The sequence below is a fragment of the Castor canadensis genome, chromosome 3 (genome assembly GCF_047511655.1).
Source record: "Castor canadensis chromosome 3, mCasCan1.hap1v2, whole genome shotgun sequence".
Classification (NCBI taxonomy): Eukaryota; Metazoa; Chordata; class Mammalia; order Rodentia; family Castoridae; genus Castor; species Castor canadensis.
The window spans coordinates 157,920,963-157,947,823 of NC_133388.1; the positions used below are offsets into that span (position 1 = coordinate 157,920,963).

General features: G+C 42.1%; 1 protein-coding gene across 1 annotated transcript in view; it reads left to right on the forward strand.

Moving 5' to 3' along the window:
- The first annotated feature begins 1,162 nt into the window (after positions 1 to 1,162).
- The window catches only part of Sdc2 (syndecan 2), a 101,532-nt gene continuing 75,833 nt past the window's right edge, over positions 1,163 to 26,861 (forward strand). The window contains exon 1 of the mRNA XM_020172215.2: positions 1,163 to 1,585. Within this exon, the coding sequence (XP_020027804.1) occupies positions 1,526 to 1,585 (60 nt within the window). The 5' untranslated portion in view covers positions 1,163 to 1,525. The remainder of the gene's footprint in view (positions 1,586 to 26,861) is intronic.

A 26,861-nucleotide genomic window follows, 5' to 3' on the forward strand; every position in this document is an offset into this window, starting at 1 on the left:
ACTGGTAGAAACTGGAAGGGTACATTCGTTCACCATAGCATATTATAGACACTGAATCAAAAGGAAAAAACATCACTTCGTGACAAAATAGTTCAGATCAATTACTTCCACTCAGAAAATAGAAGTTCATTATTTTCTTCAAGCTAGAAATTACTTTATCCTTCCTTCTTTGAAATTCTCTTAAGTCTGTTATTATGGAGGGGCTCTATCCAATTTCTCATCAAATTGCCCTATTTGTAGCTTCCAAAAGTCAACACCACAATGCGGAAATGGAGCCTCTAAAACCCCTTCGGGGCATAAACTGTGTGTGAGGCAGAAATGGTATTTGAGCCCTTAATGAAATTATGCGCTTTGGAACTGTTGCATATTGGGTTTAAACATCCTTCCTGCACTTCCCCTTTTTTTGGGGGGGGGGAGGGGTCTGGGTAATGTTCCCAGTACACATGTGTTACAATTACTGTCCTTTCTTTAAAAATGCACTTTTCACGACCTGGCGATTTATGAACACTTCACATTGATGGAAGCGATCTACCAACTTTCTCTTTTTAACTGTCAAAGCGATTTCTTTCTACTGATGGAAGGCTCCCAAGCAGAAAAACTCGATACTCCTGTCACCGATGATCTTTTTTTAGACAGTGAAGAAAAAGAGAAAGGGGAAAATTGGGAAGAAAAGGGTGTACAGACTGGGGCAGAAAAGGATAAAAAGGGAGCGGGAACACGAAGGAGCCCTCCCCGGCTTGCAGAGGAGCCTTCCCCGAGCGGCCACAGAGCGGAGCCAAGGGCGCCCACTGGTCCTGGTTGCTGCCAATCGGGGTGTAATCCTGCAGGAATGTCTGCCGGGTTTATCTGGGAGTCACTCGGCCGCCTCCGCTCCCCAGTCGCCTGGTGGAGCCCGGGGAAGCAGGCTGGGGAGAGAGGGAGGAAAAGAGGGAAAGAGCAAGGGGAGGAGGCGGTGGAGGAGGAGGAGGGGGAGGAGAACCCGGGAGGAGGAGGGGGAGGAGGACCCGGGAGGAGGGGCGCTGCCGGCGAGCCACTAGCCGGGCTCGGACGCGCTGCTCTCCAGATACTCCGGGAGCTCCGGCCGCGCGGATCGCGCGCCCCCGCCGCTCTGCCCCCAAACTTCATCTACAGCTCCATTTTAAGCCATCGGATTTATTCCTGAAAATCCGAGACGGAATCCCGACACGGGGAAGGAGTCCGCGGAGGAGTAAAAAACCCAGCCGAGCAAGAAGAGCTTGTCGAGAGCAGCCTCTCCGAAGCTCCAACTCCGCGCCGGCAGTGCGGAAACCAACAAGTGAGAAGGCGCCGCATTCCCGGGGCGCAGCGCGGGCGGCGGGAGCAGGCGCAAGAGGACAGATCCAGCGCCCCGAAGCCCCGAGCCCCGAGCCCGGAGCCCCAGTCGCGGTCGCTGCGGCTGCTCGGTTCCCGATTTCTCTGCGCGGGCTGCGCCGAGCGCAGGACCAGAGGAGGCTTCGTCTCGCCCTCACTGCACGCAGCGGCCGGGAGCAGCTGGTCCCCAGGGAATATGCAGCGCGCGTGGATCCTGCTCACCTTGGGCTTGGTGGCCTGCGTGTCGGCGGAGTCGGTGAGTGGGCCAGGCAGGGACGCCAGCTGATCAGGGTGCCGGGCTATGAGAGGTGCCCACGGGGACTCGGGGAGGGCTCCTGGGGGATCCCCTGTCTCCTTACGCCGCGCTGGGCCACGGGGGATCTGCTGGGATCTAAGCGCTCCCATCTCCACCCCTTTCCCCACCTCCCTTCCCTTTTCCCCTCGCAGAAAAGCCCTAATAACAGTAGAGCTTCCCCTCACGGTTCCTGGGGGACGGGGGCACAGAATTGCAGTTTTGTCTAACTGCAGAGACCCCTCAAGTCACCCCCAATTTATTCGTTCTTCTGGGGGGTCAGAAAGGACTGAGGGAAAAAGGAGGCTGGCGAAAGGAGCAAGGCCAGGGCCCGTGAGGGATTGGGTGCGCTCCGCGCGCTCTGGAGTCCTAGGGATGACCTGAAAACTTTGGGGTCCCTTCTTCCACACTCCTCCTACCCCACCTTTCCAACTCGAATGAATGCATGTTTGGTGAGACAGAGCCCAGATTTACGAAATCGGCGAGTGTCCAGAGAGGAAAGTTTGTAAAAGTTCTTTTGTTTGATGCTCCCTGTGGCTGGGGCGAGGTACCGACACTACGTGGAAATTCAGTCCGCAGTCCCGCCGGGGACACGGGGTTGCACGGAACGCACCCGAAAATACTGGGGCGCTGACTGTTGTAATCTTAGTCCGCGGCGACTACCCGCCCCGCTCCCCGCGGAGGGCGTCTAGTGGCCTCTGGGGCCGGAGGACATTTTAATACCGTTTGCACTGGAGTGCTGCAAGCTGGGCGAGGCGGGGTACGTGTGACACTGTGCTCGGCCTCAGGTCGCCTGGTCGCTTGGGGGCCGAGGCTTCCTCCTGCCACCCTCGCACTCTCGGGTCGGACCCGGCGTAGTTTTTACTCGGGCAGAGTCTGCGGCTGGCACCGAGCATCCTTCCTACGTCCTAGCAGAGGGAACTTGATTTCTCCTTTGGGTCGCGCTGGGAGCTGGTTTCCCTACGTTGCCCAATGAGCGCCCTCTAATGGGAACTGCCTCCCTGGCCTCCCCACGCCCGCGGCTGCCCCTACCTGGACACCAGGAGTTCTGTCCCGCCAGGTGGAAGCCTGAGCACCTCCGATCTGGTCTGCAGCCCCAGTGCTGCCTCTCCGTTAGAGAGCGCGGCCAGTTATAGTTCGGCATAGCCCCTGCTTTGCCACCCAATAGCTTGTCCATTTCTGATGACTCGAACCATCCCTTGACTGTGTATCATCTCCGGTTGCATTGGGAACTTTCCCCCCACTTCCTCCTTTATTTGAACCTAGGCGATGTCGAATGGGGAAGCCCCTTTGGCGTGGAGCTACAGATGGGGAATTGTTGGGGGTGTAGGCGCTTCGGTGTGCTCCAGGAGGGCCTCCATACCAATCCCAATGTTGGAGCACGGAGCGTTGGAAATCATACAAGATAGCCAGAACTCGGGTGCTCCAGGTTGTGAAGTACAACTCCGAGCCTTAGCAGTGTTTCTTTCTCATTGGCAAATGATGGTTTCATCCGTTGGCACCAGTTATGAACTTTGGCTGGTTGTACACAAAAAGGGAGCAATTCTCTGTTTATTTTAAAAAAAACATTGCTCATCTGTGTTGCAAAACAGGGCGAAAGGGACTTTATGGAACGACTTTTTTCAAGACAAGCTTTACTGAAAAGCTGCCTAGGGTAGGAGAATCATTTCCCTCTCCGCCCATGAGCCCTGTTCAGAGATGTGCTGGCAAATGTTAGTGTTTTGGAGAAAGAAAAAAAAAACCCTTTGAATTTTTTGCATAAATCTGAGCTTGCTCTTTAAAGAAGTTTTTTTTTTTTCTTTTTCTTGCTGACCTATACCTGGCCTCCTGGTGAAATCTGTACCTGTAGGGTTCTACTATTTCTCAATTGGAACCAGAATTGGACGTTTTCTGAGTGAATCCCTTCATTGTGGTAGACGGTTTGCAGGCATTGGAGTATCATCGGAAAGGGCGATTAGATGTTTTTAAAATGTGAACTTGGAGACTCTGACATAGAGTCTTTGGGGAGTGAGTCAGTCTCTCTCAGTACAAACTGATTCAAGGACCAGAAGGGCTAATAATGGTCTTTTTACGTTATCTTTCAGTCTCTGTTTGCTTCATGTTTGGTGGCATAAGTACAAACCGACTTGAAAGGCTTAATTTAGAATTTTTTGCTGTTACATAACATTATTTCCAGGGCTTTGCATTTTGATATGAAACCTGCAACTGTGTCCTGGGATTCAGAAGTAGTCATTGTCTGAGCTCAAAGATTCCCTTTAAATAAAAGGAAGAAAGGAAAAGTATCTGCAGTTAGTGGATTCTGAGTTTTATACTTAGCTAGGGGTAGGGTGTGGTTCTCCCACACTAAGGCTGGGAGCTGTATAAATGGATGGTGGCCCCTCCCTTATGGATACAGGGAAAGCCTGTCTCAGTGATGCACTCAGGCTTCCTACTGGCAGGTTAGGGCTGGAACACAGGGCGAAGGGAAAGACTGACTGAGTGTGGCAGTAGAGAGATGCTGCTAGTTTTTCTGTCCATTTTTTTTTTTTTACCTGACTTGTTTATGTTTAGAACTAATATATTGCAGACTGCTTTAAACACATAATTTGAACTGGAAATATGTTTAAGAAAAGGAAGCATTTTGAACTAGTGGAATTTTATAAACATGCTTAGATGTCTGTAAATTAAAAGAAACTGTCAAGTCATTTGGAGCCATGCATTACCTTGAAGGACATTATGAAAGGCGGGCTCTGGAAAGTTTGGATTATAAGGAAAACTAAATTGAAATCATAAGTCTTTGCGGTTCTTAAAAAAATCTATTTCGGCTGTTCTAATGAGACATGATTTTTGCTAGACAGTTTGGGAGATACAAGGGCTCTTTATCTTAGTTGAATATCAGCAGTAGATAAATGTCATTTAAGAAGGAAAGTTCTTGTAATATCAGGTTTGCAGAAGATGGGTGTCTAAGAAGGAATTTGAGCACGACCTTCAACCCCTGCTATTGGGGCTGGGATATCTAGTTTGTTGGTTTTTAAAAAATTGACAAATAATAATTGTACCTATTTATGGAGTAGTTTATGAGGTTTTAATTCACGCATGCTTCATGTAATGTTCAATATCCACTTTTGATGGTGTCTACCATTCAAACAGCAGCCCACTAGAGGACTGTCTATAATGTGATCACTCAAATGGTTCCTTGGATCATCATTAGTTTGGAAAGAATTTCAAAAAATCAGCTAGTCTTCCCTGACCAGAACTATTTGGAAGTCTCTGGAAGTCCTCAGAGACCTGGCTGGCTATCCAGAAGTAGCTTTGGTCTCCTTGGGATGGTCAGGCCCTTGAGACTGACACAGCTACATGAAGCAAGACCAGCTCTGTCATTAAGGTTTATAGGGAGTCCAGTCAAGCCTCTGGGCTGTTGGTGTGTCTGCTGGCTATGACCCAGTAGGTCCTAGGATGAATGCCTCTGAGTTTAGGTTCTTACTAGGCTGTCCTTCCTCCTACCCCCCCAAAAAAAAACCCCACAAACTGAAACATCCTGCCCATCATTTTCTTCTTCTGAAGGCAGAAAGATCTGCCGTTCTGCCTCTGTCAGCAGTATATTCCAGTTATCTCAAAATCATCTTATTCTTTCGTGGACTAGAAGCTACAATAAAGTCTTAGAGGAAAGCCAGAAGTCATGAAGAAGAGCCTTTACTGAAAATAAGCTACTCTTCTTAACTCCAATCACTTGTGCTAGTACTGTCAATTTAAATCCTAGTCCTTTTGATTTGAATCTTGAGGTCCTTGCTTCCGTTCATTCATCTTGGTTCATGTCCATGTCTGTGTAATTCAAGCCCACCTGTGTGTTCACTGCATAAGCGTTTATTCAGCAGGTGAAGCTTCCTGTTCCGTGCTTGGGATTAAACAGTGACCAGCCCAGCAAACCCCCATTGCCTCCTTGATGTTTGCATTCTAGGGGTTGCCATAGCATTTCTTTCAGTTTTTTCCTTCGTTGGAGACGTCCCAGCTGTGTGTCTATGTCAGTAGCTGTGTAGCTGTCATTCCTGGCCCAAATAACTTTTCATGACTGATCCAGCACCAATCTCTCTTTTTTGTAAATAAAATGGCAATCAGAATCAATGCAAGTATGTGAAAATACAGGTGTCAGGGTCTCACCTCAGTTGGAGCTTGCAATTACATGGGCTGGAGGATGGGATGATCTGTATTGTTTCTAAGGCATCTCTGATGAGCTTAATGAGCCAGCCACAGTTGGGAATCACCACTTACTACCACACAGGTTACCCCCTAATTATGTGTGATCTGAGTTACTTTGAGGGCCATCAGTGGCTGGGGCTAGAGCTCAAAGGGCTTGGCCTTGAGAGGTGGACACGCCTGGGTTCCAGTGCTGGGACTTTATCAGTTACCCAGTGTCACAACTCAGACAAGGCAGCACAGCTGTGAGCCACTTAAAGATACATGTGTGTGAGTAAGTAAATGGGACCTAAAACTGCCTTTAAAACATGGCTGTCATGAAGATAAAATGAGGGCGGGAGTGTATGAATGGTGCTTGAGGCACAAAAGGTCCTAAGTGGTTTTCTTCCTTTCTTCTCCTGGCCTCTGTTTTCTTTTCTTTCTTTCTTTTTTTGGTGGTATTTGGGATTGAACTCAGGCCTTCATGCTTGCTAGGCAAGTGCTCTACCACTTGACCCACATCCCCACTCCTTTTTATTTTGGCTGTTTTTGAGATAGGGCCTTGTGATTTTTGCCTTGCTTGGCCTTGGATGGTCATCCTCCTACCTCTGCCTCCCAAATAGCTGGTATAGCTGTGTACCACCATGCCTGGCTTGTCTTTAAGATAGGATCTCCCTGACTTTTAGCCTGTACTGATCTTGAACCACAGTCTTCTTATCTCTGCCTCTCAAGGAACTAGGATTACAGGTATGAGCTACTTTTGCTAGGCTGATCCTACTACTGAGGCAGGAATTCATGTTGCAGAAAGGTGAGTCATTTCTAATTGCCAGTGGCAGACTGCTCTTGAGCTGAGTTTTCCTTGAGTACTAGGATAGGTTACATTTATCTGGTGTTCAGGACCTGTTACGGTGTTTTGCTGTGTTTTCTAATAGAAGCCAGTATAGCATTATGACCAGTTGATGTGGTGGAATTCACTTTTTAGACAGAGGATAACATGACTTCCTGATGTCATTAGGATGCCTTGTAAATGCATAAGACTTACAAGATAAACAGTATCGCAGGCTCCCCCATAGGTGTCTGGCATGGGCCTCTACCTCCTGGAATAGTGCCTTCATTTGGTTCCTTCTTCAGCACTGGAGGTGCTCCAGTGTTGTCTAGCACAAGCAAGAATGTAAATGAGATGCTCTTTGGTAGCCTGGCTCCCAGTCTGGGCTGTGGAGTCAAGACCAGCCTCTGGAGTTACAATACACTTACTTAACTGTGTACTTGGGGCACAGGTCTTAACCACACCGTGCTCAGTTTTCTCATCTGCAAAATGGGATGTCCTAATGTAAGTTCTTAGCATTATGTGAGAAAAAACGGTAGGTGCTTTTAGCAAATGGTGTACCCGTGCACCGTGTCCTGTGTGGTTAGAATTCCTGGTTTTCTGCTTTCCCGAAGAGTAGGGGTTTGGCACACCCAGCACATGGGCTTATCTGCTGAGCGCCAACCCGGAATGTGCATAACAGAGCCTGCTTTTTCATTGCTGGACCTTCTTCCTTGTAGTGAGGTGGAGTAGTTCTGTGTTAAGACACTGCACATGTGTTTATACTCAGCTGTTCGCTAAAAGTGGGTGATGTGAGAAAAAATGTCCCTTGTTACTTCTGGCTGATGAAAAGTTCCTTGTAGGGACTGGATGAATCTGAAAATGTTAAATATGAAAATCCCATTTTTCCTAGCAATTTTACCTCTACAGTATTATTTCTAAAGGAAGTAATCATAGCTAGGGAAACTGTGTACACATGTATTTATGGAACACTTACATTAAACAGTTTAAAAAATGGAGACAATTTGTTCAATAATATAGAAGTGGTTAAATGATTGTGATTCATGATAAACGTGTGCATAACGTGTGTATAATAGATAAAAAGTTAGATATAAAACTGTATACTAAGACCATACTTAAATAGATAAGTCTACATCTCTGTTTTTGTTGTTGTTGCTACTGGGGTTTGAACTCAGGGCTTTAACCTTGCTAGGTCACTTAAGCCACACCCCCAGCCCTTTTTGCTTTAGTTCTTTTTCAAATAGGGTCTCACATCTTTTTGCCTGGATGCACCTGGATGGTAATCCTCCTATTTGTGCCATCCAAGTAGGTGGTATTACAGCAATGCACCACTACACCCAGCTTTTTTTTTTTTTTTTGAGGCAGGGTCTCACTGATTTTTTTGCCCAGGGTTAGCTTCAAATCTCTGACCTCTGGATATCTGCCTCTTGAGTAGCTGGGATTACAGGTGTGAACCACTACCTGGTCGATATACATATATCTCTATATACAGCCCCACCCCCTACAAACCTGTACATGTGAAAGTTGTATACAACTAAATGCACACACACACACGCGCACACACACACACACACACCCCTCTATACTCATACGAACCAAGCAAAACTGGGGAAATTGGAGTAAGACTGATGGATTGTATTAATATCAATATCCTTTTTGCAATATTTATAATAGTTTTATAAAATGTTACCATTGAGAAAAACTAGTTAAAGGGTCCAAGAGATCTTGGTAGTGTTTCTTACAACTGGGTGTGAATCTACAATTGCCTCCTCAAAATATTCAGTTAAAAATGGCACCAGACCTAGATGACTTTACTAGTTAAATTGTGCTGATTCTTCAAAGACTGGATAATTGTTGTGCTGAAGCTTAGAGAATGATAGAAGGCTGTTCCTTCTCATTGTATGAGGTTAGCAGTCTGCTGCATTAGATCCCAATGAGATCAGCTCACAAAGAGCAACTCTATAAGCCAGCTTCACGTATCACAGGTGCCACAATTTCAAACAGACTCATATCAAGTTAGACACACAATAATGATGAGCCCCATTGGACTTACCCAAGGAATGCTTGGGCATCAGAAGAGCAATGCAGTTTTAACAGTTTTAGGGAGACAGTGATACAATGACCTCACATGCAGGACAAGTGTAAAGGTAGATAACAGTGCTCGCAAAGGCTCTTGAATTCTGGCTCTCTGCAGCTTTGCTCTCTTGGGGTTGGTACGTTTGTACTGACGACTCAGTTCATTTGATTTAGGAACCAAAAGGCCACTGTTTACTGAGTTGTTAGGCAACAGTCTTGTTGCATGGGTGGCAGGTGTGTGACAGCCCAATAAAGACTGGGTCATAACACATACGGATTTATCTCATGGACTGTAGTTCTAGCAATACCAAATTTTTATTTGCTCACTGTCCTGAAGAAAGATTAATGCAGGAGATGATTTTAAGACTTTGGAACCTAACAAGTTACAGCTTCATTTCTGGTGTAACCACTTAAAACCTTGTGACCCAAGGAATTTTCTTAGCATCCCTGAGTTTGTTTCTTTAATGTATAGTAGAGGGTTACAAGATTTTGCCTTTTTGGTATTTTGAAGATTAGCTTCAAAAAAGGTAGAAAATTTCTAACACAAAACCTGACCCCTAGTAGGCATTTAAATATGTTTTTCTTTCTAGCTTTAAGTTTTGTGATTCTGGAATATATTTGTATAAATATGAAGCATGTGTCTTAAATGTCACATACATTTAGAACCAGTTTATTTTTTACTGGGCAGGGTGCAATGCTGAGTTATGCTATTTCTTTTCCCATCACCAATGGTTCCTGAATTACACTTAGTTAAAGCACACAATAGATTTGGTACAAGTTGGAAATTTAGTGGAGACTGGAAAACCTAGGACAGTACTTGGAATTATCATTGTAAAATGCTTAGTGAGGGTCAATATATTGGAACTTTGAATTGTAAACACTGATTAATGTTAAGTTTACTAATGAGTTAAAATCTTAGCTTTAGTTATATTCCATTTCTGAAGTAATTTAGACAAGAGTGTTGTCTTGATTATATTGGATTTGATTAGCTAATGTAATTATCCTGATTAGTTACTGAATTAAGTTGTATGTTTGGTAAGTTAACAGTTGACACAAAGCTTGTGTCTGGTCTTGCAGATTAAAAAGAAATTATGACATGGTGCCTGTATTCATGCAACTCTTGTCCACATTCTGATTCTTTAGGGTAATGAAAGAGGAATTGGACCTATGTTATAATGTATATAAATACATTATAAAAGTATTATAAATACATAGATTTATAATGCATATGTTATATGTAAAATATGAATTGAATTTTGTCTGAATCTAGTTGACTATATCAGAACTGCCTGAAAGCTACAATCTGGAAAGATAAGAAGAGTCTCTTGCAGAAGAGAAAGCACTGCTTTTGTAGAAAACAAAACCTTCCCTGAAGTGGCACAAGTGATGCAGAGAAGTCAGAATTCTGTTCTCTTCTACTTGAAGACACTTGACGTTCTTATTTTTCTCTTTCTCTGTATCTGCTCTCTAAGGAAAGACTTCCAAATAGTGAAATGTTCAGAAGACGCAAAGACCAACAAGTTACTTAGAACATGAATAATAGGTATTTATATCAGAGGAGAAAGGAGCCTTATTTATTATCCACTCAAGGTCTGTATTCTCTGTAAGCTTTGAACTCTAGAAGGTGAAAACTATACCTTATGTGTTTGGTTAAGACCAAATGGTCTTGGCAGAGTTGATATAATTCTCATTGTACTCTTTTAGATACTGCTTTTTCTCTTTATTTTTAAAAACCATTTTAAAATTAGCATACATTAACAGAACAAGGGGATTTCATTGTGATAAGGCCATAGATGTGTATAGTGTGCACATCTTAATCCCTTTCCCTTTCCTTTTTTCAAATAGTGTTTGTGGGTTCCATTATGTTATCTTCACAAACATATATACGTATATCATTTCATATGTGCTGACCTCACCGAGATGTTGAGCCAGATAAAAGAACCAAAGTCAAGCTCAAAAAACTAGGTATTGCATGTTTTTGCTCATATGTGGAATTTAGGCCTAAAATGATGACGATAACAATAATAAGAAGAATGTAACTTGAGAACTCTGCTTTTCCAGTCCTTGTGACAGTGGATGCTAAAGCTGGAATTGACTTTTAGAAGGAAACACATCTGGAGAGTTTAAGTGCTTTGCCCAAGATGACGTAGCTGGTGAGTGGCACAGTTACAGGTTGGGCCCAGGCTATCTGACTTATAAATATTTTTCTTACCATCAAACATTCTTTTTCTGGCTCCTTCTCCTTTATTCCTCACCTTAACAATTAGCTTGTAATGCATTGCTTCCAGCTCATATGTGTTGAAGGACGGACATGCGGAATGGAGCATACATGATACATAATATTTTTGGCTTTGGTGTAGTTGATGTGTTTTGGGCACAATGAATATTTCCAGCTGATGTTTAGGTAATTTCTCCATTTCTAGCAAAGGCTGTAAACTCCAGCTAATTCCTTTACTTGTTCTTGAGCCTTCTGGCTAATTATGAGAGGAAAAGCAAAGAGCATTGGGATTTGGAAGACCCAGAGCCATCAGGGACTGAAATAAAGTTGATTTGTGAAGTTTGGAATATTGTAGAGACTTGTAGGCAGAAGAGGAGATAAAAGCTTCCTGGAGATAAAAATGAGGGTTAGAAGCAAACTCCTCATGAATTAATATCACATTTTTTTCTGGGAGAAAAAGACTGCTATTGTAGGTTGTGGGATAAAAGAGCATTCCTTGGATTTTTATACTAAAAATCTGTTGGTGCTGCCCAGGCAAGGGTGTCTGGGGCACTTATGGCCCAGGTAGAAGTGCTTTGTTTTTGCTCAGTTCCTTTTGCCAGTATTGGAAGTACTATAGAGGCATCCTTTCTTGTAACAGATTATTCTCGAATATTGCTTTTATAAATCTCAGCATAACATAAATACATTTATGTCAACCCTTTTCAGAAAATAAGTGTGGGATGATATTTTTGAGAAAAGGATTTTATTGAAGAGCAGTAACATTAAAAATTACTTCTCTTATCTCCTACTCACTAGTTAGAACTATGATAGGCATTTTTCCTTTTATTGTCTAGAATTGTCTCATGACTGCCAGGTGGGATTACTTGCCAAGGCTGCATTTTATGGCCCTCAATAGAATAGATCTTCAGTTTTTCTACCTTTCAATAGTCCTGCCATGATACCATAATTTTTTAGAAGAGAAATGAAAGTGTTTAAATGTCTCACCACTTTTTAATATAGTCTTAATGGGTGCAATCCAGAACACTCAACTCTCATATCCCTCAAATTTGCATTGGTTGGACACTTCATTTGCATACTCCAGGCCCCTGGTAGTCAGAGTTCTTTACCAGCATTGAGTATTTTGCTTTGATGGTTCTGTCTGTAAGCTTTAGTGTGGTAATGGGAGAGTTAAGGGGAGGAGTGAATGGCTAACCTTCTTATCTGTCTAGTGAAGAGGTTGTTGTAGGTGAGTGTTCTCAACTAGCGCTGGACATTGAATTTTTCCGGGGAGCTGTCCTTAAGTCAGAACCTGTGGGGGTGCAGTCAAGCCCCTGGGCCTGCCTAACTTCCTGAAGGCTTAAAAGTCATGACTTCAGATGGCTTCCCGGGTCACCTCCAGCTTTAGAACATTGTATCCTTAACATGTGCTCTCTACTGCTGGTGACAAAGCCCTAGAAGGGAGTGGGTTTGCTGCAGTTCTGGGAACTACCTGATCCCTTCTGCCATCTTTCTTTTCCACCCTTCTGGCCAACATTTTTTTGCTGGCTTGAACATTTTCCATAATTATTTTGGGAAATTGTGATATATTTCAGAGCTCTTTAGGCGAAAGTTGATGTATCTAGAAGATAAACCATCTGAAGATGTCTTTTTAAAAAATGGAAACCTTCCTTTTCCTGAAGGAGAAGGAAAGCTTTCTTTAGAAGAACAAAGGATAATTGTCCTCTGCGTCAGTTGCAGAAAAGTGTGTTTGGTCAGCTTATTAGATTTGCCCGAGATCATGCTCTGAACAGAGAACTTGTGTGTTTTACTGATTGAAAGTGGATCCTCCGGACTTTCTGAGCACACTGATCATGTGTAAGTCCCACACACGTCTTAATGACATGTGGTCATGTCTTAAGTGGTAACTGCACTTCAGCTCTGCAGCTTGGAGCAGGTTCAACGTCCTCTTCATTCTTTGCAGGGCCATTGTTTGTGATTGAAGAAGGAAGAGAGAGCACTTCGGGGCTGTCCTGGAACAAGACGCCTGAGTTGTCTTTAGTTCTTGCTTAAGCAAAAAAAAAGCAGCAGCCTATTATCCAATCTATTCATAGCTGACTTTATTCACATATCTAATTTAGGAGCATGTTTGTCCTCACTCAACTCTAAAAAACACAAATGTTCCACGTTGAATAAAAGAAAGGATATCTTTTATTGAATAGGGGGAAAAAGTCCTTGCTTAAGACTACTGAATTTCTCAAAGCTTTTAAAACTTCTGTGCAGGATAATATTAAAATACTGACCTTTTAGAAACTGCCACACAACATGTACCTGTGCTACAGTGGAGCTGGGAGAGGGAGTGTTCTGAGGAAGTGGTTCATAGGCTTATAAACCTGGGAAGTCTGTAATATCTAGAATGAAACTTGGCATTACAGTATTTTGATGATGGTAAGGTTAAATGGTCTTTGCCAAGTATTTGAGGGTGGAAAGAGTGTGTAGTACAGTTAGTATCTAGAAGTGCTTTTCTCAGTGGACACTGAGGTCCATGACAAGGAGTTAGTACGACTGGAATTAGCCAGTGTGTCTCCAAGTGCAGAGCTTTTCAAAGCAGTGTCCTCACTACCCAGGAACTTGTGTGAAATGCGGATTCTTTTCCTTATTCTAGATTTAGGAAATAAGAAAGCTTGTGGGTGGAGCCAGCAATCTGAGGGCTTTATTTTGTTTTGTTTGCACAACTAGGGTTTGAACTCAGGGCCTTGAACATGCTAAGTAAGCACTTCTACCATTTGAGCCAATCCTCTACTCCTTTTGGCTTTGGTAACTTTTTAGAGAGGTTCTCATGCTTTTTCCTGGGGAGGCTTCAGACTGATTTTCCTACTTCCTCCTCCCTCGATGCTCACCATGGGGGCCTCAATCTGAATTTTTAAAAAGCACTCCAGGGGATTCTGTTATAAGCTAGAATTTGAGAACAGCTGAGCTGTGGTTCTCACCTGTGATGACACAGACGATATTAAATAAGAGCCCTTGATTGTGGTGCCCAGGTATCGTGTTAGCTTTGAAGCAAGCTGCCTTGGTGACTCTAAAATGTGTAGTCATGCTTAAGGCCACTGCTTTCAGCTCTTGCTGCCCAAAACGTGGCTCAGACCAGCATCATCTAGGAGCCTATTAGAAATCTAAAATCTGGAACCCCACTGAGACTTAACCGAGTTGTAGTTTGCATTTTAACAAGATTCCAGTGACTCATAAGCACATTAGAGTTTGTGAAACACTGCTTTAGAGAAAGAGTGAGTTTTCCTTTATAGAAGTCAGTCCCTAGAATGAGGAAGCAGAAGAGATGCTTTGGCTTTCTGCCTGGTGGGTTACTCAGGGAGGCCACCACTGGGGGGAAGGGAAGGCTTGCACCCTCCGAGGTGCAAGTGACAAAGATCCCAACTCAGATTAGGCTAAGAAATTCAAGAAACTTTTCAGCTCAGATAATGTAAAAGTGTAAAAGTGTTGTCCTCAGGTGTAGCTGCATCAAGAGGTTTATATGGTTTCATGAAGCCTCAGGTTTTATCTCTTAGTTCAGCTTTCCTTGGTGGAGTTATTCCCCATCCCTGGAACTACATGTGGAGGAGGTGTCACCTGAATCCCATGGACCATGTTAGGAAAGGAATGGCTCCTTAAAGTCAAGTGAAAGACTGTTACCTGAGGGATGAGATGCTTCGCCTCCTGTGGTCACCTGTGCCCTCTCAGTGTTACACATTACCTGATCTTCCAGGATCAAATGTTTGGCAGACACAGTCATTTGCCTCTGTCTCACACACTCAGAGAGCTATCTTGGATGGAGGTTCATTCACGCATTATCCTTTGTCTGGTGGCACATTCAACAGCAGGCATGGGTCAGAGCGAGCTTCACCTTACTCTGGTTAACTGGCAGGAAAGGGAAGTAGAGAACTTACAGGAGTGGACCAAAGCCAGGGTAGGGGAGTTATTTACTATCTGCAACCTTATCAAGTATGGAATATTTGAAGATTATTAGCATATGAAAAGGCATTTAGGAACAAGTTTACTTGTTGAGTTTTATAACCATAGACTGTAGCAATGTACTTTTGATATTCTGATCTTGTATTTTAATGGTTGGTAAATCTGAATAAAGGGAAAAATAAATTTAAAGAATCCTTTTAAAATATTCTAAGTTAAATAGAGTTGAATGTTTAATTGCTACAGATTACAAAAATAGAGGGCCATAGCACATTGAATGATGAACATTATAAAAAGGATGACTTAAACTCATGTTTACCATCTCGTCCTCAAGGTTTTGTTTGCTTTAATGTGGTTTTTATACCTTACTCATTGCACAAAGGATTTGAAGTGATTTCCAAGACTGAAGACTTTTTCTACAAGAAATGATGTAAATCGTTGAATTATACACAACTGGGACTTAAAGAACACAATGTGTAATATTTTCCAAAAAAGAGTTTTGACATCTTAAATTGTAGAAAAGTAATACATAATATTCAAATAACATGTCATTTCCAAGCCTCTCACCCGAATGCTTATTGTCCTTTTAATAAAAATGGGGATTGTAGGCACATCTGATGTAAATGAACTAAAATTTCATTTGCCAGAACTCTGTGTATTCTGTTAATAAGATTTACCCAAAACCTCTATTGCTGGTTTAATAAATATTAAGAGAGCATTTGTGATATGCCTCCTGGTGTTTGCTGTTTCTCTCCTCTGAGCATTAACTACTCCTGTGACTTTTTACTAGGCTGCTTTGGTTGTCTGGAGCCTTGAGGTATAAGTAGAGACAGAAGCCCCTGAGGATTCAAACAAATCCCTTACCATAAACTGTTTACAGATGTGTTTAGTATTCATTCAATAAAACCTTTTAGTTTATTGAATATGAAACTGTTTTCCTTGATCATTCTCTGCATGCTAGGGGTTTGGATTTTATTTTATTAGAAATTTGAAAATAATAATAAGAACAACTCCTGGAAGTATGATTATTTAACAAGAACTAGAAAGATGTAATGTAAAGACTTGCATCTGACCCTTTGTCTTCCTGGATCTTACATTCTTTGGGATGCTTAAGAGTGAAGGGGTAGAGACTTTTAAGAGCTTGATTTTGATTGGGTAAGAGGAATCGCTCTCTAACAGTCAGGCGGATGGAGCAGGTTCATTGGGCAGTAGTGAGTGACTATGCCTGGAAGTGACCAACTGTGTATGGCCATTTATTGGGGATGTTTAGAGGAGGCTCAGCCCATTCTCTGGCTGGGGAGATTAGCTAACCTTTCCAGCTTCTTTCTAGCCTTAATCTTTAAGATTCTGTCCTTGAAGAAGTTATGTGTTGAGCATCTTGCAATGTATTTTAATTCCTTTACTGATAACTTGGTTTGACCAAGGCTAGAAATCTTTTCTTATCTTTAGTTGAGGCAGTTTGGCAGTTTAGGCCTGACTTTCTGTTAAACTGATGGGAAGACCTTTATTTCCCAAATTTGGGGGACTATGAAACAATTAGAATTTAACATTGACACAAACAAGTGCTCCCGACAGGTACTCTACTGTTTGGTGTGAGCCAGGGACATGTCTCTGAGAGGTCAGGAAAACTCAAGATACAGTGAGTGGCCTTAATGGGGAGGAAAAAAAGCCTCCAAAGGGGACAGACAGAGGGGTCTACAGCCACATGAGGAGTACAGAGGGAAGGGCAACTATCCCAGCTCTTCAGGGACAGTGGGAAGTACTCTTAGTTTTCTGAGTGTTCCCTTCATGCTTTGTCACATGGCCCAGGTGGCTCTTCTTAGATGGTCATGCATGTCCTGGTTCATCATGCAAAGCTTTCCTTATGACATTTAAGTGACCAGTGTGACCAACCCCATAGAAGCAAATGAGGGACATGAGGAGTCTAGGTTAGAAACCATTTTTCTATTGTTTTCTTTTTCCCCAATATCACTTGCTTCCATGTGTCCTTCCTTATTCCTGGTGAAGCAAGAGAATCCTGGACGGGTGGGCTGAAGACTTGGGTTCAAACAGGAAAGCCTTTCTCTGCCAGTCAACAGAAAATTTCTTAAGAAAATCATAGCCTCATCCCCATTTCTACTTTCTACCTGGCTGCAGTGGAGTCAAGGTTTTAAAATCTCAGTCCTGAGTCTCACATTGTGCTCTATTTTCTTATCTTCTACTCTTCCAGCCAAGTAGATTGGTTACAGTTGTCACTTAGAATGCAATAATCTTTCAGTACTATTTCCTCTCCTAAAGATGCCACTTAATCTAGTTGCCTAGCTTGGATTTCTTCCTCCCAGATTGGAGGATGGAGGCTGCTTTTGATATGGGAAATAGAAGTTGGAGCAGGAGAACAAGGTCTCAGTGTAGGGGAAAAATGTTGTCCATCTGTTAGAGACAGGAAACAACTGGGGTGTGAAGGCCAGCTGTCCATGTTCCACAGATGAAAATTCCCAGCTGAGCCTTTTTTGCATGTTAGGCTGTGAATATTATCCACTGGATACATGGTCTCGCTCTCCTGGAATCTAATAGTTCTCTAGAAAGTGGGGAGGCGAGTGAGTGGACTCCAAAAGTGATCATGAGGCTTGTTAGTATTACATTCTAATCTCTTCTTCTAAAGGATAATATTTCATGCAGCATGATTTACCCGGGGTCTTCCAATTTGGTAATCTCTCAAATGCGTATGAAATTGATGGCAAGAATTCTTACAGACAATGGAAAATGCTGCTTAACAGTCATCGGTGGTCACGACACATCCACCAGGCGATGGCTCCTTAGCCAAGAACCCAGTGTGGCTATCATCAACCCCAGTGCTGACTCAGAAATCGCCTTGGGGGTGTTAAAAATGCACTTTCTTGGTTCCCACCCTCAACCCTGCATTTTAATATGTCCTAAGCTGATAGAAATTACAGAATCACTGTCTTTAGCCTGAAAAACTAGAAAGCCTGGAAAGACCTGTCAGTCTCATCTCTGTGACATTTTTCGTTCCAGGTACAAGGTTGCCTGCAAAACATGACCCTGAACTAAAGATCAGAACATGCCTAGCATTGTCTAGAAATTATTTATTCCTTCAAAAATAGTTTATTTAACCATCTTTGGGATGAAGCTGTCATATAATAGTTTAAGCTTACAGTTGATGTGTATATATATATATATATGTATGTATGTATATGTACATAATATTTAACAATTTTGTTGAGATATAAATTCACCTCCCACAAAAATTCACCCACTTAAAGTACAGGGTTTTGGTTTATTCAGAGCTGTGTACCAGTCACCACAATTCAATTTCAGAACACTTGACCCCCCCTAAACTCTGTACCCATTAACATTTCCTTCTCCTTCTACCATCACCAAGTTCTAGGCAACCATTAATTTACCTTCTGTCTTTCTAGATTTCCCTATTTGGACATTTAACCTAAGAGGAATCACACAACACATGGTCATGTGATTGACTTCTTTCACTTAGTATGTTTTTGAGATTCGTAATATTGTAATATGTATCAGTAGTTCATTCTCTTTATTGCAGAATAATACTTCATTGGATGAATATACTACCTTGTGCTTTTTAAAATTTTTTGTGGTGCTGGGGATCAAACTCAGGATCCTGTGCATGCCAGGAAGGCATGCACAGTACCAGTGAACTACATCCTTATCCATATTCTACTCTTGTAAAATTCATTTGTTTAAACTCTTTTGGCTATTATGACTAACGCTATAAGCATTCATGTCCAGGTTTTTGTGGAGGCAGTGCTCCTGTTTTCATTTTTCTTAGCAATTTCTAGGTCATATGCTAAGGCTGTTTAACATTTTGAGAAATTGCCACCCTGTTTTCAAAAGTGGCAGTTCTGTGTCGGATTCCAATCAGCAATGCACACAGACTCCAGTGTCTCCACATCCTCATTGACTCCTGTTATTTTCTGTCCTTCTGATTACAGCCATTCTAGTGAGTGTGAAGTAGTATCCCAGTGTGGTTTTGATATCATTCACCTACTGATTAAGAAGTCTTTTGTTTGCTTATGAGCCATTTGCAGTGTCTTCAAATCCATCATTCATTTTTGGTTTATTTTATTTCTTTGGTGGTAATGAGGTTTGAAGTCAGGGTCTTACACTTGCTGTGCAGGCGCTCTCCCACTTGAGTCACTCCATAAGCCCCACTGCTGTTTTTAAGTTAAGCTGTCTTCTTGTTACTGAGTTTTAAGGGGTCTTTATCTATTGTGAACCCAAGTCCCATATCACATGCACAGTTCATTAATATTTTCTGCCATTCTATGGGTTGTGTTTTCATTCTTTTGGGTCTTTTTTCAAGACAGGCTCTTGCTCTGTATCTTCAGGTTGGTTTTGATCTTGTATTTCTTTAGCCTCAGCTTCCCAAGTGCTGGGATTACAGACCTCTGCCACCACACTGGGCTTATTTTCTTGACAGTGTCCTTTGAAGTATATGGTTTAAAAATTTTTATAAAATCTAGTTTGTAATTTTCCTTTGTTGCTTGTGCTTTTTGTGTCATATATAAGAAACACTGCTTAACTGAACATTGCAAACTTGATGTCTGTGTTCAGTTTTGCGGCTCTAGTTCTTATATTTAGGTCTGTAACCCATTTTAAATTAAGATTTGCATAGGTTGTAGTAGGGTAGAAATGCAGCTTCATTTTTAAATTGTTGCATGTGGCTTGTGGTCATCCAGGTATCTTTTGTTAAAAAGACTATTCTTTCCCCATTAACTTGTCTGTCACCCATGTTGACAATCACTTGACCATAAATGTAATGGTTTATTTCTGTACTTCCAATTCTATATGCCTGACTGATAGATATCACTAATATCTACCTATTTGTTCGGGACCCAAAGAGCAAGTAGCAGAGCGGTTGGTTTGCTGTTAGCTTCCATGTCTCTCTGACATGGAAGACATTGTAGTATCTTGTAGAGGGGAAAAACTTTTAGATCTGTCTGCACCTTGGCTTATTCCAAGGACCATGGCTAAGCTATGAGTTCTTAATTTCCCACCCATAAGTGGCCAATTCACTAACTTATTTAGTTTCATGTTATGAAAAAGCTTAGTTGGGTATCTTCATAACATTCCTTTCTTTTTTTTTTTTTTTAACTTTTTTTAAATAATAAAATGTCTGACGTAGGGACAAAACCTACCCAAGACTTCTTCCTTCTGGGAGTGGTTGAAGAGATCAACTGCCTTACTTTGAGAAACCTTAACTACAGAAAAATGCCTGAAATGTTTTGCAAAAATACTAATTTTATTCTTGGGTCCGTGGGAATTAAGAAATACAGTATAGGCTTTTAATTGTGCCCAGCTGGTGCATGAATACAGCAGTAATAATAATTAGGAATGATATGGTTCAACTCTTAAGCTGTTAGTTTTAATCCACTAAGCGTTTTGGTCCGAAGTCTGGCAAAGTCTTCAAGGGAAACTATTTTGAGGAGACCCACCCTAGTTTGTGGAGTCTGTCTTGTCCTGCTAATTTGTTGCTATGATACCCATTTTAATGTTTTCCACCTAAAAAAGACAAAAGCAGCCCATGCTCAACACAATCCATCCAAATATGCTCCATGTAAAGCCTGTGAGTGGAAACAGGTACCTTAAGGCTATATTCAGGGTGCATGGGGAAGGGGGTGGCTCTTTGTGTGACCTCCACAGTGGGAGGAGCCTGTCTGGAGGGAGGATGGGTTTGATCTGAGGTTGCTGGGGATGGAGGCAGAACCAGCTTGGTGCTCACTTCTTGGGTAAAAACAACTTTTCCAGTTCCCCAGGTAGCAGTCTTGAAAACCATAAAGGAGTCTGCTATCTTTTTTATCTTCTCCCCACCATTTTTAAAAAATAATTTCCTCTAATTCCAAAGATTTAGTACAACTTATCCATATAGTTTACTTTCAGTGACTTCTTGATCCCCTGTAATACATTTTCCCCAAATGTTTCAAAATAATAAATACATCTTAGTGGATGAGTCTAACCTAAGAATGTATTATTGAAGAGTGATTTGAATGGAGACAGTATTCCAGGAAACTTAAATAAAAACAACCACCAAATAGATGTTTTATGAGAACATATAATTGTATCAAACAATTAAAGGATATCTATTTTACTTTAGGATTTTTTTTTCTCCCCTAAGTTACCTAAATTTATGTTTAAGAGGGGAAAATAGTTTAAATTCCTAATGAAATTTTTATTTCTTTTTTTAGAAGTAGCAATCTAAAATTAACTATGTGAACAAGTTGATAGCCTCTCATCATTTATGCTGACCACTGACTTGACTAATTTAGTAACTACTAGAACTGAGCAAAAGGTGCCTTCACTTTTCTCCCAGAACTTCCTTGGCACAAAATTTACTTTTTGCTAGCTATAGTTAATACAAGAATCCAGCCAAGAAAACTTGCCATGTCGACTTTTCACTTTTAAAAGTACACATTGTAAAACACTCTCTTGAATCTATAAATGGAACACATTTTACTGAAGCTAAGCTGTTAGTCATGTTATATTTCCAAGAAAACAAAGTGTGATCATTTTCACTTTTGAGGGCTGTGGAATTGAAGTATAGAGAGGTTGTGACTACAAGGAATACCAGATCAGGATTAGAAATTCACCAAAATGGAAGATCTAGAAATTTAGCAATACCGGAATGGGTGATTTTTGCTGTTTCACTCACTTTTACTCTTTTGTGAAATACTGCCTGTCAAAGTGAACACAGGAGCAGGGACAATTCTATTAACAGGGAGTCTTGTATCCCTGTTCGTTCAAGTGTCCTTTCCCTTCAAGGACCCTTTCCTGTCCATGCCACTGTTTATATATGATGATCCGTGAGCAGCTTCTGTTTGAAGCACTTGCATCTGGAGAGCTGGCTTGAAAAAGCAAAACAGAAAAATCCATTGGCATTTTGAGAGTTGAAGCCACAGAAGATGTTGTTTGCAATGTGCTGAAAACATAAGGTCCCAACAGCCGGAACGGGCCTGGTGCCAGGCAATTTCACTTCCAGAGAAAGAGGAGGACTGAGCAGTCCTCCAAGGATTAGCCTCCAACTCAGCAGCTGCTGTCTGAGTTTGATTATTCACATCCTGCTCCAGGAGACTTCCTTCACCCCTCAGGCCCCTGGGGAACTTTAGCACTGTCTTTTCAACAAAAGACTCTTCTCCAGGACATCCAAGGGCAAAAGCCAAAACAATATGGAGGTTAAGACCTCCAAGACTAGATTTGGAAGAGCAACCCTGGAAGGAAGCTGATGCAGAACTTCAGTACTGCAAGTGTCTTTTCAGATTTGTTGATTTTATAGATGAGGAAGCAGAAGTTCAGAGAAAGAAGTGAAGTGACTTACTGGAAGGGGACCAGTTAGCACTGAAACCAGGTCTCCCCATTCCTCAGGTAGAACCAATATACCACATTCCTGAAGCGCTACACAGAGTACCACATCCCTGGCTCACGTCCATGTCAACAGTGCATTGTATAGTTTTAAGAAGAAGTTTTTTTATAAAAGCGTTTTGAAATTGTGGTGATCACTTTTTATAGATTGTCCAAACATATTCCGATTTTTCTTTCATGTAGCTTTTTGTCAGTGTGTAAATCTTAAGTAGCCACGATGTGGATCATTCCAGTGAGTTTTATGTGTGGGATTTTTAAAGACACTGGCATGCATCTTGGGAAGTTGTTGGGAGGAAAACTGAATCTAGGAGGATTGCTCTGAGAAGGAGGAAAGTTACCTGACAGAATGAGCTTCTTCTGTGCAGCTGCAGCAGTATGAGGAACAGGGTTGTTCCCTCCCATGATTTATGGCCCCCTGTCTGGAGAAGGTAGGTGGGCTTACATTATCTGAATTGAAGAATGTGTGTGGGTTCTCTGAGCCGAGGGTTGCCCAGGTAACAAAGGGCTTTATCCGAGAAGGCAGGCTGTCTGGAGTTCTTTGAGTAGGATGCTAGGTTTATTTCACATCTGTGTTGAGTATTGAGAATTTTGCCTGCTTTGTGGTTGTAACAAGATCCCCATCTTTCTTCCTTTTAAAGGTTGGGAAGCTAATTTCTTGTAGGAAATAATACATTAAGTCCAAGGCTATCACTGCAACATGTGTACTTTCTCTTTTTGCTCAATTAAAGGATTGAACTGTTAGGGTTTTGTTTGATATTATGGACTTCATTGAACATTGACTCACAGAGTTTTTGACTAAGCAAGAGGAAACTCAGGCTGGTATTCTGCACTAAGATTCTAAGTGGCTTTGGAATTAACCTTTATACTTTTTAATAGTGGGATTTCTTATTTGTTCATCTTTCAAGGTTGAGTGTGAGCCGAGTGCATATCCTTCCTTCCCTGTGGCCCCACTCTCCTTTCCGCAAAACTCAAAGAAGAGGCATTGTTGGGATACCAGGGGAAGGAATGTCTTGCTTTCTTTGCATTTGTTCTTTTTCTGAGGTTTTGGTAACCCAAACCGGGGAGGCAAAGTGTTCTGTTAGAGCTGTGACTTGAGAAGTGTTTTTATTTAGTGGCCTTATCAGAATGTACCTGTGTGTATCATGGACCTATTGAGCTTTGCAAGTACCTGTTGCCTGAAAGTGAAGTTTTCAAGTTATTACCTGACTTTCTCCCTTCTGGCTGGAGAAAAGTTAGGGCGGAAGGAACAGCTTTGTATTTTCCTTGTTGTTACTGTTTTTCTGCTCACTAAAGATAAGGTTCTGGGTATTTTGGAAAGAGAAGGTACCAACAGGTCTTTAATCCCTTCCTCTTTTGTTCCCTTAATTGGTCCTAGTGTCTCTTCCCCCCAGTGAGAAACCATTCCTTAATGATGCTATTATGCTCTTATTGATATCTGAGAGAACAACCAAAGTGATCTCTGTAGGTAATTATTCTAGTTCACAGGTATGTTACTACTTTGGGAAAATTCATCATTTGTGGACTACTAAGGTAAGGGAAATAGCTTAAGGATCTGTTACATATATTTGAAATCCTTGTGAAGCTCTCAAATTGGATTTTTAGAGAGTAAAATGAGCAGTTGTAGGATTCAAGGTAAGTCTTGTCCATGAATGCTTCCCAGTAGTCACCTTGCAGAAGTAACACGCCTCACATGGCAGCTCTATCCAGGGAGGGGTAAGGCTGTTTGTGCATTCGCTTTACACAAATGAAGTGCATTTCCCACCTGCTGTTCTTACCTAGGATCAGCATTTTTCCTCTTGTCACTTGGCATTGGTTTGAAATGTATCCTCCCTTTCTGAGCCAGCGGATTCTGTGACTCATCAAGTAAAATTTCTCCAAAGAGTTGTAATTCACTTGCTCCACCAGAAAAGGCTCACACTTCAGTGATAAACCATGGAATTTGAAATGTCTTTTAAGAATCTTCTCTTTTTTTTCTTCCAAAAGTGCATACGATAGATTGCTGGGCAGCTAAAATCCCATGTCATGTAGCCCCATTATTCTTTGGAATCACTTTTTAGAGGATTAGTGTTTTGCTGTTTAAGTGAAGCCACATTTTAATAAGAAGTGAGACGTTGGAAACAGAGAAGTAGTTCAAGAATGATACCTAGTAGAACCTTCAAGGAACCTTTAGGTTTCCTTGAAGAAAAGAGAAGAATATATGAATACATGAATCCATACATGAATATCATGGTTTTTGAAAGTGTTCCTTATTTTGTTTTTTTATTTACTGGTTTTTCTTTGTGGTACTGGGGTTTGAACTCAAGACCTTGTACTTGCTATGCAAGCCCTCTACCATTTGAGCCATGCCTCCATCCCTTTTTTCATATAATAAATGAAATAGTTATTTTTCAGCGAAAGTCTTATGTTTTGCTCAGGCTGGCCTGGACTGTGACCCTGCTACTTACGCCTGCCTCCTGTGTAGCTGGGATCTCAGAAGCGCCCCACCATGCCCTGCTCATTGATTGAGATGCATTTTTGCTACATTTTCCTGGGCTGGCCTTGAGCTGTGATCCTCCGATCTTGCCTGATCTCTGTTCCATATTAGTATCGCTGGGAGTTCAGTTTGCCCTTGATGTACTGAGCTTTTCCAGAGGAGTCCTAGGGGCTATTGGAGAAGACCCTTTCATTCTAGCCCTCCCATGGGAGATTTATATCTGTAAGCTGGATAAAAATATGTAAAAAGGTGATTAGTTTAATTGGTCCACTATTATAATTATTCAGTAGGAGGTGACTGTAGGATTGCTATTATAGCCTCAAGTACTTGGCAGGAAGGGGAGGAGAGAGACATTGCAAACAGCACCAACATTACAAAACATTGGCTTAAACGTGCACTTGATAACAAATTACCCTGGACAGAAAAATTCTGACCTATTTCGTATAAGAATCCGCCAGAAAAAGAGACGACCTTCTTTTCCAGGATAACTGTGGGAAATTCTGCTAAGAACTTCCTTTGCCTTAGAGTGCTGGCTGAGGAACAGGATTTAGGGAGAGGTAAGCTCACTCCCTTGCTTGTAACTCAAATATAGTGTTTTCCAAAGTTGTTGCTACTTTCTGGGGGACACAATGGAGGTGTTGTTTTGGCTTCTTTTAAAAAAGAAAGAAAGTGGAGTATTTTTCTTTCACATCAAAGAGCAGGGAATGTTGTATAGACAGTGAGCTAAGAAGTAGGGAGCAGGCATTCCAGCCCTTTCATTGGGAAAGTATGCATGGAATGTCATAGTTCATGGACCAGAGAGCCTGAAGTGATTCCAGGTGCCTGCGTGGGGCTTAGTTTTCCTGCAGAGAAATGACTGCAGGCAGAAATTGCAGCCAGATGAACCCCAAATAAAATTGATGGCTTTATTGGACATTCTTTTTGTGAGATTTAACTTTCTAATGTGCACATATATCACTCTGAAGATGTCATTATAAATGGCTGACCTTTTGTTGGGAGGGGGTTGCCTGCACGGACAGTGCAGCTCTACTCAGCTCGGCTTTGAGTCCCACCCACATCTGTTGAGCATGTGATATACACATATATATTTCCTCTGAAGCAAACTGACAACTGGCTAAAAAGATTTAATGAAAAGCAGTCAAAAGTAATTTCAGTTAGATATTCCAGCTCAGGATCGCAGCGTTTCTGGTTTCAGATGTAGAAGTTATGGCTTCCTGAAAAGTCATTGTTGAAGGTAGCTTTAGGAAGGCTTCTTGGGCCAGGCACCGGGTTTCTTTGTCTTAGCTCCCACACTCCTGCCCGGAGTTAATGATTGCACGGTGGCTGGGATAATGTACCAGCTCTGTAAAGCTTGTTATCAGCAAGTTAGAGTAATATTTAAAAACCATTCCTCCTCCCTCTTTCTCTTTTCTCAGTGCACTGCTGTGGTTACAGCCAATAAATACTGCAGGCTTCATTGGGCTGTTTAATGGGACCTGATATTGTGTCATTTGTGCACTTTAGTTGGGTGGTTCTTTTTTGTGTGACTTCTTCCTCAATCATGGAAAGATGTGAGATTTGAGGACTTTTCTAGTTTTTTTTTTAATGGAGCCAGAATTTGGGTGAGACAAGACTTTGGCTCTCATTTACCAGGTAACCTGGATTTCCACAGGAGCTTTGAGGACACCTGAGCAAGTGAACCACAATAATACAAGATTGTGATCTGTACTTCAGGTCACTCCAGAGAGAAACTGGAAGTTCTGCTGTCTCTTCTTTCTGTAGTCCAATCCCAGTCATGATTTTGGCCTCTGCCCAGGCATCCTGAATGTTCACTGCTGTCCATTGCTCCTCCCCATGTACTCTCTGTATTCATCTCTTGCCAGTCTGGAGGGAAGAGGCTTACGGTCTGTGTGTGATGACCTTGGGTCAATAGAGGGCACCGTCTTTGTCTTGGTTCCTTTTGAGAAGCATCTGGCCCTTACTTTGGGACCCACCCTCCTAGGTGTTGAAGTTGCTCTCTGTTCCTCTTCCAATAGCGACACCTCTTTCCACCTTCAGTTATACTTGCAGGCTTTGTTTCCTTAGCATTGGAGTGGTACGCATAGACCTTGAGCACCTTCTATTAGAGCTCACTTCCTAGAGTGAGGCAGTGCCCCATCTTGTCCTCCTCCATCTTTGCTTGGCTGCCATTGTTTGAGAGCTGTTAGGGGCT